The sequence below is a fragment of the Oryzias latipes genome, chromosome 1 (genome assembly GCF_002234675.1).
Source record: "Oryzias latipes chromosome 1, ASM223467v1".
NCBI classification, from domain to species: domain Eukaryota; kingdom Metazoa; phylum Chordata; class Actinopteri; order Beloniformes; family Adrianichthyidae; genus Oryzias; species Oryzias latipes.
Window position 1 is genome coordinate 11934696 of NC_019859.2, and position 17573 is coordinate 11952268.

The 17573-nt window shown below is 39.9% G+C and overlaps 3 protein-coding genes across 3 annotated transcripts; 1 reads left to right on the forward strand and 2 right to left on the reverse strand.

Annotated features, from left to right (window-relative positions):
• The first annotated feature begins 3718 nt into the window (after nt 1–3718).
• On the forward strand, nt 3719–13658 carry gtf2e2 (general transcription factor IIE subunit 2). Its single transcript, XM_004065721.4, has 8 exons — nt 3719–3940; nt 4630–4794; nt 9343–9425; nt 9808–9915; nt 11098–11280; nt 11388–11481; nt 12824–12939; nt 13052–13658. Exons 2-8 carry the CDS (start codon nt 4635–4637, stop codon nt 13169–13171), a joined length of 864 nt encoding a protein of 287 aa, XP_004065769.1. The 5' UTR covers nt 3719–3940; nt 4630–4634; the 3' UTR covers nt 13172–13658.
• smim18 (small integral membrane protein 18) lies at nt 5589–8473 on the reverse strand. The gene is made up of 2 exons (XM_004065724.4): nt 8324–8473; nt 5589–6560 (listed from the first exon to the last, which is right to left on the reverse strand). Exon 2 carries the CDS (start codon nt 6549–6551, stop codon nt 6240–6242), a length of 312 nt encoding a protein of 103 aa, XP_004065772.1. The 5' UTR covers nt 6552–6560; nt 8324–8473; the 3' UTR covers nt 5589–6239.
• Nucleotides 13659–13666: 8 nt separating the features above from the next.
• Nucleotides 13667–17465, reverse strand: dctn6 (dynactin subunit 6). The gene is made up of 7 exons (XM_004065723.4): nt 17348–17465; nt 17097–17161; nt 16896–17001; nt 16721–16806; nt 16597–16644; nt 16387–16529; nt 13667–13924 (listed from the first exon to the last, which is right to left on the reverse strand). The coding sequence occupies exons 1-7, from the start codon at nt 17374–17376 to the stop codon at nt 13835–13837; spliced, it is 567 nt and encodes a 188-aa protein (XP_004065771.1). The 5' UTR covers nt 17377–17465; the 3' UTR covers nt 13667–13834.
• Nucleotides 17466–17573: the final 108 nt, after the last annotated feature.

Genomic DNA, 17573 nt, shown 5'->3' on the forward strand with positions numbered 1-17573 from the left:
CTACCCTTAGCAAAAATAGTCAATGTAAGTACACTTAGTTTCTGCCACAACTGAGGGAGTACTCTTGAAGTTTCCATAGGCCTACTATCTACATACTGTAAATTTTAAATGTTCAAGTTTAATCTGAAGAAGTATTCAATTATCATACTTCCTACACTATATGTACATGGTCCACATTATACTTATACTCAAGTATACCTAATGAAATAACCTTCAGGTGTATTAATTTTTGCTCAGGGTAATCTAAACAAAGAGATGAAAAACAATCTTGGGAGCGACCCTCAGCAAAAACGAGTAAACTTGAAATGTATTTTATGAAGTATACTGAGTACTGCAAATATACTACTGACCATGTAGCTGTAGTGTAGGAAGTATACTATTGAAATACTTCACACTAAAGTTGAAGATTTTAAGTTTACAATGTATAGATAGTATATAAAAAGTAGACCTCAAGTACACCACCTCACTTTTAGTATAGACTAAGTATACTTGAGTATAAGTACAACAAATGTACTACTGATCATGTACCTGTAAGTGTAAGAAGTATACTAACTAAATACTTCTGACTAAATTTGAAGATTTTAAGTTTACAATGTATAGATAATATATAAAAAGTAGACCTCAAGTACACCACCTCACTTTTAGTAAAGACTAAGTATACTTGAGTATAAGTACAACAAATGTACTACTGATCATGTACCTGTAAGTGTAAGAAGTATACTAACTAAATACTTCTGACTAAATTTGAAGATTTTAAGTTTACAATGTATAGATAATATATAAAAAGTAGACCTCAAGTACACCAGCTCACTTTCAGTATAGATTAAGTATACTTGTAGTACAATAGACTAGTTTTTGGTAAGGGGAATTGTGAGGTAGTTTCATTATGATTATTTTAGGTTAGTATTAAGTAATCTAGTGATAACCTGTTGAACTGACATGATACCAATAACTTTTAGTCCAAAACAGGAAGTCAAAGTGTTTGTTTGGTGGATTTAAACAGACAGTACGAGTCTTGGCGAGTTAGCGCCCCTAGAGGTGCTGACTGGAATTGCCAGCCCAATTCAATACTTCCACCAACTCAACCTGCTGAAATTAGGGTAAAACACAGTTATTTCATTCATATTTGATTTAAAAAAATGCTTTTCTTTTGCTGGTAGTGGAGGAAATATTATTTTCATGTAGTTTTATTCACTCATCTGCACAGTTTTGCAAATAAACACCAAAATACTTTAAAAAAAAATTGCTAAACTAATATCCAATCTTTTATTGTCAACCCACCAGGCTTAGAAAAACAAAATATTTTTCAGGCAAGTATATTAAAATAACTGTGTGCAAATATTTGCTTTAGCGTAATTTACACAGAGCCAGTCTGTTGAGAGAAATGTGCATAAGTGAGGCAGAAAAATTAATGAACCACTAAGTGGTGATGTTGAGCTATTTTCCTCTGGAGATGAGCCATTCCCACTCATGGATGAGGAGTGTCTGGAAAGATACGCAGTGACATTAACCAAATGGAAAGCGTAAAGTAAAGGGAGAAAAAGGATGGGAAAAATATTCATTACTGTACCAACAAATGTAGCATATAGTTGCATGTTTTTAAGTAGATTTTAAAATGCTGAATGAGTTCTCTCTGTGGTAATTGCAACTAGGATTGAACTGGATAAAAAAATATATACATCTTTGAAAACCCTGTGATTTCTAAAACAAACTTAATTAGACTTCAATGTGTTTTTATGTACAGCCTCATTAATAACACATATTTCTGTAGAATAAATAGAATATAGCTCACATTCCCATGCCTGCAGACTGAAATAATGAGGGAATGATGGGTAATTGTTTGGGATTTATGAAATTCAGGGAACTTAGAGTCAAAAAAGCGGCTGGATGGCTGAATGCAGGACTGGTTTGTGGAAAACCAGGGTTCATTTCCCAGGGGGCACGATGAGCTGAATCCAGTGTGGGTCCTTAGGTAAAACCCTACGCGGTAAGTCCCCCTGTGCCGGGTCCCAAGCCCGGATGAAATACAGGCTTGTGTCAGGAAGGTCATCCGGCGTTAAAAAAAATCTCTGCCGAACCACCTGTGCAAATCAGTGAAAGCTAATTCGCCGTGGCCACCCCCTGAAGGGAAACGCCGAAAGGTGAACAACAAGGGAACTTGAGGTCAAATAAGGAGAATCAGTTACAGAGTATGAAACCACAAACATGAGAACTTTTAAACCAGTTTAAATGTAATCTTCATGTTTTTCTTTCCTTTTTTACGCCTATTTATACTTTATCCTTGTTTGCTTTGTCCTTTCAAATGAGAGAATAAGACACTGAAGCCAAATTCCTTGTATATGCCCTCATTATTCGCTAATAAAATTGATTACTAGTCAGAGAAAAAAAAGGGAAAGTAAAATTATTTTTAGTATTATTTCTGTTTACAGTTTGGGGTTTGTTACCTCCAAACTGTCACTGTGTCAGAGTTACACTGCATTACATGACTTTATTACTTATAAAGTAATAATAAAGGGAAAGTAAAATTATTTTTAGTATTATTTCTGTTTACAGTTTGGGGTTTGTTACCTCCAAACTGTCACTGTGTCAGAGTTACACTGCGTTACATAACTTTATTACTTATAAAGTTATGACTCGTAATCAATTATTACTTATAGCGTTCTTTGTAAGACCTACAGAAGTAGAGGAAGTGACAAGGTACTGTCAAGCATTTCACTCTAAGACAAATGGCGATAAGCTTTAATAATCATTAAGTGAAAGTACAGGAAGCAGAATCACAGCTTTTTGTTGTTAAAATAAAACTATGAGTCATCTACCTAAATGGATAACAGAGTGACAGGAGAACCGTAGGGGTCTGTTTACCTCAGGAAAAGTGGAGCTGTCTATTAAATAATGATTCCAATCACCACACTTTGTCAAAAATAACTGATCAGATACATTTTTTTCTTCAAGAAAAAAAAAAAAAAAAAGATAAACACATTTGTTCAAGAAATCAAAAGTTAAATTATTGTTTCTAAGCTAAAAGTGATGAACCATGAGTTTATAAAGATATTTTTAGCAGAGTTTTTTTGTTCATGTGTTCTCGTCTCATTACTAAGTATGTAATGACTTTAATGTCATAGTAATGCTTTACACCCCTTTAGAACTGCAAAAGGTATGCTATCGTAATGTATTTTGTAACTACGTGCTGTAGGCTCCTCTACAGTAAAAAGAAAAAAAAAGGCTTTAAATTAAAAATATTATTCAAAAATAAATCCTGGAACTTTATTAACATTTCACTTAAGTGTTTCATCTTTTAACAAGAAATGAGATTAAACTTTATTGGTCAAAGCACAAAATTTGGCAAAGAAAACTTGTAAAGATTATGTTTATAATCGAAATGGCAATCACACCACAATGCAAAACAGAACATATTACAGTCAGGTGTTGGAAATAATACTTTTAATGTCTTATTACAAACTGTTGGTTATAATAATATCCAATAATTTTCAGTTTAAAAACTGAAAATGTTGGGGGAGAAACATTTGCTGAAACTATTTAATTGTTTTTAAACGTTCCGGCAAGAATTAAAAACTGTGAAACAGAACACTCATTATTTTAGCTATAGTTTCAGAATCCCTAACCAAAATAGCTCTCTTGCCTGAAATAAGTTGACTGTCCTCCAGTCCAGTAGGTGGCGATGTTGAGCTACACAGCTGCGGGTTTTTGCTTGCACGCGGAAGACGTCACCCAAGGAATAACATACGATAACGATAACCGACAACTCGAACACTAAACGAAACAGTTACATGATGGATACAAAAATAATACTTTTTTATTAGAAAGTAAGCTTGAGTTTACTTAAGCTTAAAATTGTCTTTCTATTTCACTTTTTAGTTTATAAATTAGTCTATCGGGACTTATTCGCCACTTTCTGGAAAGAAGAACTCAACAGTAGCAGGTAACGTTGACATGCTAACACTAGGATTAGCATCACATTAGGTGTTAGACAATGCGGGAACATTAATTAGCGGTTATGTGGGTCATGCTGTCACGGGATTCGGTTCTTTGGGGAAACTGGACTCTAAAGGTTCATCTCGATGACTTTTAGCTGCTTATATGAAGTTTTTTTTTTCCCGATAAACTGAAGAAGAAGCTAATCGGACAAACAGCGAACTTCTGTTATATATATGTTTAAATATGTTTTGAGTTGAGTTTTTAGTCCACTGTTTCTGTATTAAGTGTATTTCTTTGGTCACTGTTAATGTAGTAATTCCATGTCTTTGGCCCATATTGTCAGTAGAAGAACCGAACACAATTATTTTTGGCACAAATGGAACACCGTAGTTTTGAAGAACAGAATCCTGTCGTGTCAAGACAATGTTTTAACATCAAATCTAGTTACTAATAATAATCCTTATGCTCTACTTAATATTTGAAGAAAAAATAGTAAAACAGCTGCATCACTGATTAGATTGAGAAAAGAACCAGGTAAACATACCAGGTATAATAGATATGCATGGAGATGATGCACCTCACTGTTTCAGTATTATATTTATTTCATAAATTATATTTAATTTAAACGTTTGAAGCTTAGTAAAACTGCATTTTATCCAGCCTTTTCTGTGTTTACATGCTTTTGTCCACCAGCCTGGATGGATCCAGCTCTGCTTCGCGAGAGGGAGCTGTTTAAGAAAAGAGCTCTCTCCACGCCGGCTGTTGAGAAGAGACCAGCTGCATCAGACTCTGGATCCCACAAGAAGAAGAAGCCCAAGTTAGACAAGGAAGGCTCCTCTGGCTCCAAACACAGCACTGGTAGGTCATGCTTTATATCTGGTTACTGAGCTTCTCCTGGACGTGCCACAAGCTGCTCCGCTCCATTCTGATAAACCCACTTGCAGACAAATGGATCCATGTACGTCTTTGTTTTCCTCGCCTGGGCTGCCATCTGGCGTAAACCTTAAGTTTGCTCACCAATGTTGGGTTGGGTGTGTGAGAGGCTGTAAGCTTATGAGAGAGGATATGCAGAGAGCTCAGTAATGGATGACTGGAAGGGGGGGTAGGGTTGCTCCTTACAGCGCCGCTGGTCCCACTCGCAACTCAGGTGAAATTCCAATGAACTACTGCCACCCTGCAGAAACTATGTCCTAGAAAAACGACCCAGATTTTTTTAATTTTTAGCTAAAAATGACCTTCTCCTAAGTAAAAGACCAATGGAAACGCTTTCACAATAGATCAAAATATGATCGGAGGGGGTCTTTGAGTGAAACTGGCAGATTATTTTTAAGGATTATGTTTTCTTTCTTTTGTTTGGTTTAAATGTTGTTGTTTTTTAATGGATGGATGATGTAACACCTAGGCAATCAAAACTCATTCATCTGTCACTCATAGGTTATTCTGAGTCAAATATTTGAATAATTACGAAAAGCAAAGTGGTCAAAATTCTGCTGTCATTGCTTTTTTTTAAAGGTGTGCACAGATCAAAAAATGACTTCTAACATTTTTATAGTAAATATAAATAAAGCCTAAAAGAATTCTTTGGATGAAAGGACTGATTCATAAGAATCATGAAATATAGAGAAAGAAAATTCAAACTCTTTAACCAAACTTTTTGTTAGATCTCATTTTTATTGATTTTCTTTAGTCTTTTTATGTTTGTCTTCATGAAAATGCCAACATACCACATTGACCAACAGCCGTCCAACGCTAGATTTTATCACTTCATTTAGTTGCTTTTGGAAAATAAACGTCTTCATCTGTTAAAAAAGTTTCAGAAATGTCAGATTTTCCACCTGGTAACATGAGAGTGGCAGCTGATTTCTATACATCCACTACAAACAATTACAACTTTCGGCTCGCCTTAACATCCATTTAAATGAATCATGTTTATTTATAACAATTCTTTTTTATCATACCACAATGTTTTTAACCCAAAAGAAAAGATTTCCATCAACTTTTATCGGGTTTGTGGGAAGCCAAACGAAAACCTTTATTGTGTCTACAAATTCACGACTGTGTGTTTACCATAGAAGAACGGCAAAAAAACACAAAACTAAACAAAGATGACATGAGTCTTTAAAGCCCTAACTCGGCAAACGTTTCTGTGTACAGAATACTCTGGAACATTGATTCATTTTTTTCTTTGCCTCTGAATTGGATGCATGCAAATAGACAGTCTATGGTATCAGGGGTGCTTGTTTTGGCAATAAATTGGGCATCCCAACCCCAAACTCTTCCATTTTCCTTTGTCTGTGCTGCTGCTATACCACCTCCGTGTGGCTCTCCAGCTCCTTGCATGTTCTCGTCATGAGATTGCTGCAGCTTCCCGACCTTTCTTGCTGCAACTGGTGGCGCGTTTTCCCTTTGGCGCAGCAGCCGCAGTCCAGTAACTCGTAGAGAACGGCCAGAGCGGCCAGGGACAGAACGGTGAGGATGAAGAGCAGGAGGATGACGAAGCAGGCGACGTTCCAACCGTCGTGGAAGGGGTAGACTTCCTGTACCTGCAGGGAAACGTGGGACATGGGGATGGCCTCGGGGAGGGAGGGGGGTACGGTAGCTGTGGCGTTCGCCATGATCCGTGGCTAAAAAAAAAATGAAAGGAAAAAAAAAAAACATTAATGGTCTGTAGCAGTTTTTCAAAGCAGAAAAAAGGCTTTTGGAATAACTTTTATTTATGTTTTTAAAAAAGTGCTCGAGCAAGTGCCCAAAACAACTGATTTAATAGCAGATATGTAAATGAGATCAAACAAAATCAGAGAATCATTTAACAGCTGGAACCTGGGCGTACGTCCAGGGCATCAAAAATAGTTTTTCTTACGCTGTTAAACTTGCTGCTGGACTGGTTTAACGCCGAGAAGATCTGGTAATTTAAAAAAAATATATATTTTTCAAAATAAAAGATAGCTGAGACTCAAAATCACCCGATTGGGTGGAAAACTGCAGAATCTGGCGCAGAATCTATTTGCCACATTCAGGAACAGCAGAATCTGGCAAACAAGGAATCTGCGCTTCCGTGTTGGGCTCCTGTGACGCATCGACACAGTAGCTGTATTGGTCATGTAACTTTTCCTGAAGCGATGCGCGCACCAGCAGGGTTTCACTTTATGAGCTTGACATGTGTTTCTCAAAAATGCATCAACATTAACTATAAATTGAACCACAGAAATATAACCTTTATTTTTGTATGTTTATTTTTGTTGTCTTACATTGGACTTTTGTCTTTTAACTAGCATCCCCTAACATTTTGACTAAAGCATACTGATTAAGGTAACTGCAGTCTGAGAATGTTTGAAAATGGACAATTATTTATATACTTAAACGTTTTTGAATAATCTAAGGGGAGACTTGGTCTCTTTTATGAACTTTTTCCTAAGAATTCTGCCTCTTATTTTTGGATTCCTAAACAAAAAGTGACGTCAAATTATATTCTTTAAAAAGCCACTGTGCTTTTTTGTTGCTTCTCTTATTTTTCACGAGCTTTGGAAATGTCGAACTTTGTTAAAAATGTGTTTTTGCTGAGACATTTGGTGAAGTTCTTATCAAATGTTGAATTTAAGCACAAATGTAAACACGATCAAAGTTTGTATTGTGTATAAGTTGGGAATTAATTTGTGGTTGCGTCCGTTTGTCATTCCCCGCCTCTCGTCTCTAACTGCTGCACACTGAGCATCCTCTCCCTGTTAATCAAGCACTAACAGCTTCATCATCACTCGTCGCTATGACAACAGCCTCTTTTATTGCATGTGTTTTGGCCAGCCTCCTCCCTCCCCCCCCCTTTTTCTGTCCATCTCCCCTCACCAATGCTCTCTCGGCTTATCCATTATCCTTCCTGAGGAGTCGCACAAAAACCGGGACGGTGCAGCATCTGTTACCTCCCTCCCCTAAGCGAGCGAGCCCCACCCCGGCCGGGCTCTGTGGGCGGCATTGGAGCCACACATTTGCTTTTTCTCAACACGCATTCCAAAAAAAAAAAAAGCTGTCTGGTTCCTCTCAGTCTCGACTGATTTGTGCGTCCGTTTGTTCGCTCAGGTTTTGTGCGTTTCAGCTGTCACAGGTACGGCGCCCGAACGTGGGACACTCACGGAAATGGTCCCTGGAATGATGGTCCCTGAAACCCGAGGAGCGCAGACTGATCCATGTTTATTTAATCAAGCGTACCCATGAGAAATCCTGGCTTCGGAATATTACAGCTGAGGAGATTGAGGGCTGCTTTTGCCGTTAGCGCGCACAAAAGTAGCTTTTAGAAATGATTGCTAATATCAACTGGAAAATCCTTAAAAAAATGGCAGATCCTAAAAAAAAGTGCCATTTTAAGAATCCTATTCAGAGAAACATGCAGACTCACCTGTCTGGCTGTGGCTGAAGATAGAAGACAGAAGATGCTCTCTCCTCTTTTCACTGCTGCACCTGTCTGTCGGTATTCCCCTCTTCTCAGCCTGCACTCGTCATGGGTTCAGTCCATACACTCCTCCTCCTCCTCTTCCTCCCCCGCCACTCCTTGCAGTGACCCCCCCCCCCCCCCTTACACCCCTTCTTTTCCTCTGCCTTAGCTCCATTTGTTAGCCAGCTTGTCATCGTTGTAACGTCCCGCCTACTCTGCAGCTTAAAGCTGCAGAGGCTCCAGCTCACAGCCTGAATCACTTAAGTTTTCACCAAATGCTAGATCCATTTAATATTCATGTCTTATCAGAGCAACAGATTAAAAACGGCTTAAAAAAACCCAAGGAAATGCAATACTATTTTTAAAGACCCATTTGTTAAAAATCGTGCTTTTGCTGTTTTTTAACAGGGTTTTTTTTCTGGCATTTTTCTGCTGACAGAGGACTTTTATTTTGAAAATTTAGCTTGAAATAGCCCTTTTGAGTTTTTTCTTGATTCAAATCCTCCTGAATTAGAAGTAGATGAGAAAACACCGTCTGAAAAAGATGATATTTGTGACGTGGAAACGGTCGGCGGGCCATGAGCTCCCTGCTCCGCTCCATTCTGATGCATCCACCTGTAGACGACTAGATCCACGAATGCCTTTGCTTTCCTCGCTGGACATTCGGCGAGCATGTAAACAGAGAGCTCTCAGCAACAAGGAGGGGAAAGGGGGGTGGTGTAGCTCCGCACCAACATTCCCCGTCCACACCTTAGAGGCAAATTTGGAATGAACTCCTGCCGCTCTGCAGAAACGACGTCCTAGAAAACGACACAGGTTTTCAGATTTGGGCGTTAAAACGGACATCATCATAATTAAAAGACCACTGGGAACACTTTGACAATAGATCAGAAGATGATCGGAGTGGGACTTTAAGTTTGTGTTTGCCAAAATGGCTTTAATCTCAACCGTAAAAAGCTTTTATTTTGAAATGTCATTCACAGAGAGCAGTAATGGCAACATCAACATCAAAGCAAGCTCCGGGTACAAATTCGGCTGCCTGGCTAAGATCGTCAATTACATGAAGGTAAACATGATGCTTTCTGTTTGTAGTCCAGGGTAAAAAATGTTTTTTTTTTCTCTTTTGTTTATTTGTTTTTTCCCCGGCACATGTTTTTGACGAACGTGTGAAGTTCATTTTAGCCCCCACATTAGCATCCACATCATTGACCTGCTTGTGCTCTCTCCATCCAAGCTGAGCAGTGGGCCGTGTCAATCTCCCCGACTGACTGAATCGGCTCCCACTTCATTCCACCGATTCTCTCTTTGTGTTCTTTGAGCCATCTATCTGTTGAATGCAGCGGCTCCAAGTTACCCTAAACCAATGGAGAGATGCACGGCCCGCCTTTTCACTGAGAGACTCCGATATGATGTGATGTTTTCTGACTTGTTTTGGTGTGAAATTACAGACCAGACATCAGAATGGCGACACACATTTCCTGGCTTTGGATGAGATTCTGGATGAGACCAAACTTCTGGACATCAGTATGAAACAGAAGCATTGGCTCATGACAGAGGTGAGTTTGCTGCTCCTCCCAGCTGTGAAGTGATGGAGTTGGTGTTTTGTTAGAAACATTTACCCAGCATCCAAGCAGCAGCACTGCGACTTCAGTTCGTTTTGAAGATCAACCTTTTCAATGAATGAGATCTGTCCAAAAAATAACAGAGAAATTCCACAAGGATCTGGATCTAGACGACAACTTCATCTGTCAGACCCAGAAGTTTTCAACCGAAACTGGAAGTCTCCTTTTCCAATATTCCTCGAAAAAACTTTATTTTAACAAGCGACTGTAACAGTTACAGTTTTTCTGTTTCATATGATGCTTTATTTAACCCATCGTGACGATCAGCATATATATATCGCTTTCCTTCGCCACTGCAGTCGAGGTAAGTACCGGCTGAGCGCCGCGTTGTCACGGAAACATGTCAACGCGCTGCACCGCGGAAAAAGTAGTCTGCTTTTTGCGAATAAAGCAATCCAAACTGTATAAATAAAGTTCTAAAAAGTGGTTGAATATTTATTTCTTTTGTAAATGACTATGGTATAAGCGGGTTAATGGCCTTTGAAGTCTGCATTAGGGTTAGGGTCTGCCGCGATCTAGCGTCTGTGTGACACGGCCTTAAAAGCGTGAAACTTCCTTTTGTTGCTTTTTTTTATTCCCCAATATTCCTGAATATTTATGATTCATTTATCTTGTTTTTCTTCTGGATTGTAAGGCTTTTAATTCATTTAAAAAACAGCATTCCTCCGCAAAGAGCAGATCTTTGTTGAAGACGTGATCAACTTCCGTGTCAAACCTTCAAAATAAAGCTCACGCTAATTACAGACAGGAGACACTTTTTGGTTTAAACATGTCCTAAAAAACTCTTGTGGAAAGGCCGCATTACAAACCTTGATCATTTTGTTTTGCACAAACACAAATCCCGTTTGGATGCATATACACACACCCTCACACACTTGTAATCAAACACACAACAAAGCCCTTTATCGTCTTGCATTGCAATGTTTTCATGCAGTATTTAAAAAAAAATACGCTTGCTCATTTTTGACCACCTTAATCCTAAATACTGAATAATAAATGACATATTAAAGAAAACCTTTGGCTGACATCAATGTGACCTAACCTGTTTTCACAGAAATGTACATTTTCTCGATTGCTAAATGTGACGGCATGATAGTCAAATAAACATCCTTTCAGGCGCTGGTCAACAACCCAAAGATCGAGGTCCGAGATGGAACGTACGGCTTCAAGCCCAAGTACAACCTGAAAGACAAGAAGGCCTTACTGAGGCTGCTGGACAAACACGACCAGCTGGGACTGGGAGGAGTGCTGCTGGACGACGTGGAGGAGGGGCTTCCCAACGCCGCCAAGGCCATCAAGGTCAAAAAGCATCAACAATTGACGCTCAGTCATAGCATGGCGATGTGTGATAAATGGTTAGTGAGGGGAGGCAAAAATACTAATGAGATGAAAATGACCTTTTAAAGGCTTTGGGGGATCAGATCATCTTCGTCACGAGACCCGACAAGAAAAAGATTCTGTTCTACAACGACAAGCACTGCCAGTTCACGGTAGACGAAGGTGAGTCTTCCTCTGTGAGGATTTGAAAGGTTTAGGATGTTTCTTTAACCCTTCAGATCCTCCTTACATGTAACGAGGTTTTTCTACAAGAGTGTTCAAATATGAATAGTAGCATTTGCTCAAATTCATATTTCATTCTGTGCCGCTTCTATGGAACAAATAGTTTTTGGAATTTTCTTACCGCCACATTCTCCAAAAATCACCACAGTTTGCACACACCTGGTACCCGATGAAAACCACTTTTGGGCATTGTAAGCGACCCCCCCCCCCCCCCCCCATGATGACATCACAGCAGGAGAAACAGACACAGAAATGAATCGGGGCAAAGTGTCATATGCAGTTCCAAATCCACAGGCGATACCAAAACACACTTCGGGAATATACAAAGGAAGTTTGAAATATTATGGGATGGCCACTGGACCTACTGCTTATCAGATGTTTTTGTGTGAAATTTGCAGATTTTCACAAAAATGAAATCACCTGTATTACCATCTACAAATTAAAATTCCTCCAAAGGGATTTTAATCTTCAGGACTCCTCAAACATCATCAGGAAGCTACTGGGAAGAAAAAAAGTTCATTTGAAGGTTTATAGATTTTAAATAGTGTTAGCGTAGCGAGATCACAAAAGTGGCGTTCCCCTATTTCTGCCGTATTTTTTACGAGAATGTTGTGAAAATGTAACGTATCAATCCTTGGGTCAAGCTCAAGAGATCACTACAAATTATGATGTAAGCACGGGGGAGTGGTTAACAAAAAACCTGTGTTGCCATGGAAATCCAAAAACTTGCTTTTCCTCTAAAAATGACAGATCTCTTTGTCACCACCCCCAGGCGACCCAAAAATAAAGTGGTTGCTATGGAAATAAAACCAGCAGGGAAGCTGTCATTTTGAAAAAGGTTTTTCTTTTTGATGAATTTGTCACATCCAGCTCTGACCAGGGTGGGAGAGTGAGGGGGTGTAGCAGCTACTCAGCCAGGACTTTGTTGTTCTAATTTATTTTACAAAATTCCCTATTTTTCCACATTTTTTGAATGAAAAACCTTTGCAGCAAATAAGTAAAACTTTAAGTTCATGTTTTTTATCTGAATACTGTGGGGATCATTTCCTGGTTTAGAAAAAAAAATGTCTATCTTCCTTAAACACAATCATCTGTTGTTTTTTAATGACCAGAACCCTTCATGAACTTTACTTATTAAAAAGAAAAAGTTACTGTTGGGACTTTTGGGCAAAGACGTTTGTGAATTTGAATAACGTTAACAATTTCTGGTAATTGAATAACAAGAGATTCCGCATCCAGACGTTCCATCCTTCCTGACTGCATCTTGACGGCTTATCTGCAGAATTCCAGAAGCTGTGGAGGAGTGTTCCTGTAGACTCCATAGACGAAGAGAAAATTGACGAGTACTTGAAGAAACAAGGCATCTCCTCCATGCAAGAAACGGGACCAAAGAAAGTGGTTCGTGTCAAATACTTCCTTTGCATTTTCAAAATTAAAAAAAAAAAAAAAAACCTATTGTTTTTTTTTGGGGGGGGGCCAAAACGAGCATTCATCCTCGTTCTCTCTGCAGATGACGGTTCAAAAGAAAAAGAAGCAATCCGGGCAGAGGAAGAGACAATTTAAAACTCACAACAACCACCTGGCTGGAGTGCTGGAGGACTACTCGGACGGTGTGCCTGCTAAGAAATGAGGCGGCAAACGGCTGCAGATGGAGGCTTCCGCTCCCAAACAAAGCTTGTTTTTCTCTGCTTGTACTCTCTTCAGTGAACTGTGGTCTTTCATTACATGAAGCCAGCAGCTGGCGTGTCGTGAAATCTAACTGTATGGATCAACTGAGAGACGGCGGTGGAGCGCAGACGTCTCCGTGGATACCAAACCCTTTAAGGAAGGCATCTGTTTAACTGTAAAGACTCAATAGTTTTTCTTTACCGCATAGCAAAGACGAGCTAGAAAAGGGTTTCTTTTGGAGGAGTTGCAGTATGTTCTAGTAGTTTATTAAAGTGTGTTACATTTGTGTTTCACCTGGTGTGAGACATTTTCCTGAAGTAGAATATTTCAATGCTTTTACTTCTGAGCTTTTGGGGAGCGCAAGATTAACTTTGGACCCATTTATTGGAATATTATTTGAATATTTGTTGTCCAATAAAACTGCCAAAGGTGAGAGAGATCAAACGTGAGGCATTTTGCTGTAAATTGTTTATTTCTATGAAAGAGCGCGTCACACAGCGGCGTGCGGAAGGACAAACGTCCCGTTTAGTTTAACAGCACAAAACATGACTGCGACCTATATACAGTTTGCGTGATTTCCTCTAGTCCCCGACAGTTCAACCTTCTGGACGTGCAGCGGCCACTTCTAGCTCGTCTGGCCTGCTTTAACCGTTTTCTTTAAGTGGTGGTAGTTGGGTAAAATCTTCATCAGAAAATCCAGCTGAAGAGTCTGGGGCTGAAACGACAAGAACATTCTCCATTAGCGTCCTCTGGGGTGGAAACATCCCACCCACTTTTAGCTTTGTTGAAATTCCTTCTTTCCTGCAGTTAAGAAAAGGTTGAAAAAAGCTAAAAAAAAGACACCAGCAGAAGGTCTGATTTAGTTATAAAATGAGGTAATTTTACATATTATCTTCTGTATTATATATGCAGGAGAAACGATGCTGCACATGAGACCAAATACGATTAGAAAAACATTCTTGTGCCATTTTCGTGTTGAGGGAGGACGTGCAAATTAAAACTTGTATTTCTGAGGATTTCTTTACTCAAATTGTTGTATCAGTCGCAGGCGGAAAAATGCTGTTTGAAGAAAGCTTGTTGTGGTGTAGAAGCAACAGTGGGCGGGTCACAAACTCCCTGCTCCGCTCCATTCAGATGCATCCACTTGCAGACACCCAGTGCGGCAAAAAAGGGTTTAGTCAGCCACCAATTTTGCAAGTTCTTCCACTTAAAAAGATGAGAGAGGCCTGTAATTTTCAACATAGGTATACCGAAAACGAGGAAAAAAAATCCAGAAAATCACTTTCTGATTTTTTAAAGAATTTATTAGCAAATTATGGTGGAATAAAAGTATTTGATCAATAACAAAGATTTCTGGCTCTCACAGACCTGTAACCTCTTCTGTAAGAGGATCCTCTGTCCTCCTCTTGTTACCTGTCTGAATGGCACCTGTTTGAACTGGTTATCTATATAAAAGACATCTGTCCACAACCTCAAACAGTTATACTCCAAACTCCACAATGGATAAGACCAAAGAGCTGTCTAAGGACACCAGAAACCAAATTGTTGACCTGCACCAGGCTGGGAAGACTGAATCTGCAATAGTTAAGCAGCTTGGTGTGAAGAAATCAACTGTGGGAGCAATTATTAGGAAATGGAAGACATGCAAGACCACTGATAATCTCCCTCCATACGGGGCTTCTCGCAAGGTCTCACCCCGTGGGGTCAAAATGATCCCAAGAACGGTGAGCAAAAATCCCAGAACCACACGGGGGACCAAGTGAATTACCTGCAGAGAGCTGAGACCAATGTAACAAAGACTACCATCAGTAATAAATCCTGCAGTCCCAGACGTGTCCCTCTGCTAAAGCCAGTACATGTGCAGGCCAGTCTAAGGTTTTCTAGAGAGCATTTGGAAGATTCAGAAGAGGATCAGGAGAATGTCAGATTGGTCAGATTAATCCAAAATAGCACTTTTTGGTAAGAACTCTACTCGTCGTGTTTGGAGGAGAAAGAATGCTGAGCTGCATCCAAAGAACACCATGCATTACTGTAAAGCACGGGGGTGGAAGCATCATGCTTAGGGGCTGTTTTTCAGCAAAGGAGCCAGGACGACTGATCCGTGTAAAAGAAAGAATGAACGGGGCCCATGCATCATCAGATTTTGAATGAAAAGCTTCCATCAGCAAGGACATTGAAGAATAAGACGTGGCTTGGTCTTTCAGCATGACAATAATCCCAAACACACTGCCCTAGTAACGAAGAAGTAGCTTCGCAGGAAGCATTTTAAAGTTCTGGAGTGGCTTAACCAGGAGGGAGTTGAAAATCTGTGATGCCCAGAGACAGCCCCAAAACATCACTGCTCTAGAGGAGATCTGCGTGGAGGAACGGGCCAAATGCCAGAAACCGTTAAACCTCATTGTCAACCAAGGGTGTATAACAAAGTATTGAGTTGAACTTTTGCTATTGACCAAATACTTATTTTCCGCCATAATTTGGGGGGGAAAATATCAGACAAAGTGATTTACTGCCCCTCCCTCCCTTTTGTCTCACCAATGACGTATACCAATGACGAGGAATTACAGGCCTCACTCATCTTTTTAAGTGGAAGAGCTTGCACAATTGGTGGCTGACTTAATGCTTTGTTGCCCCACTGTAGATCCATTAACGTCTTTGTTTTCCTCATCTGAGCTGGCTTCTGGATCAAAACTGCACGACTGGACGGCTCCAATATTAATCGCCATTTTTGTTGCATCGGTAATGTCACGTTGGGGTTGTGAAGGACTATAAGCTAGTCCAGGGGTGGGCAATTCCAGGCCTCGAGGGCCGGTGTGTCTGCATGATTTCCAGATAGTCTTGCCCTACTCATGGCTGATTACCTGGTTCAGGTGTGTCCAGCCAATTAGAACATGCCAGAGCAGGGTATGCTGGAAAACATGCAGGAATGCGGCCCTCAGTGCCCACCTCTGAGCTAGTGGGAGGGAGTGTAAACAGATGGATGATGGGAAATAGGGGCAGACTCACTGCCCACAAACAGTCTCGCTCACAACTAAGAGGCGGATTTAGATTTTGGCTAAAATCAGAACTCTTAATTCATAGTAACAGAAAGTCCTGAGTTCAGACAGACTGGTGTCCATCATTCCGCAGTGAACCGAGTATCTCTGCCACAAATGCCGCCTGAACACGATCAAACCTGACCTGAGGTCGCTCCGTCTGAACCCGCCTCATGCATCCAGAGCCGTAGATGACCGTGTTCTCAGGTATGACCTCACAAGTGTTGACCTGACAGAAGGCTCCGATGATGCAGCCACTGGTGAGGATCACGTTCCTCCCGACGTCAGCTGGACAAAAAGGCAGAGAAGGACATTCGATTAAAAGTTCCTTCTCGTCTGATTGGTCAGAACTCACCTTTAGATTCGATCACGTTGTTGTCACCGATTTTTAAGGCTTGTGATACTGTGGGGTCTGTCAAGGCAAATATGTTGCTCTTTTGTTCGATTGTGATACATTACAAAGATTCTTGAAAGGATACCGCAGCCAACTTCAAACACATTGTTGATCCCGATGGTCATCGTCTTTGGTTCCATCTCAGAATCTGGCATGATGTTTTCTGGGTAACTGAAGAATTACAAAAAAATAAAACATCACTGCTCATTGTGGCATAAAACTACAAATTCAAGCACATGTAACTATAAATAATAACAAACCTGTTAATGATCAGGGCTTGCTCTTCGATCAGGTTGCCCTCTCCGATCACTATGGGTCCTGCCTCTGCGATGATTCGGGCTTTGGGATGGACAACAGTTCTGGGACCTGGAAGTTTGGAACCACAGTTGTTCTCAGTGAGTGACTGTAAACAACGTTCTTCTGAATTTACTAGTTAGTAATAAGCTCCAAAAACATCTCACCAATCGTCACATCTCCTCTGATTTCACTTTCAACACAAACTACAGCCCCAGCGGCTATTTTGACGCTGCACAAAAACGCCAAAAGAGATGTTTGTAAATATTAGCATAGTAGCTAAGATGCTTGCAATTTATAACTTAACCAAGAACATACTCAGTTAGAAACTCACAAAACAATGTAATGATTGTTTTGTCATGTTTAATTAACAATACTTAACATAGTTGTTCTATAGTTGGATTTTAGTGTCACTTACCTTTTCTGAGTATTTAATTTGTCTGCCATTGTAAGAGTGAGCCAGTAGGGCGTAGTAGATTTGTATCGGTCATCGATTCGAACGCCTGACCCTTGTCATGCGCATGCGTAAATAGAGAGTAAAGCTTTAGTTGTTAGCACAGCTAGCAAGAAGGAAAACTGGAAACCATTTAATAAAATACAATAAATGCATAGAAATGTCTTTTATATCATTTTGGTTTATCTGA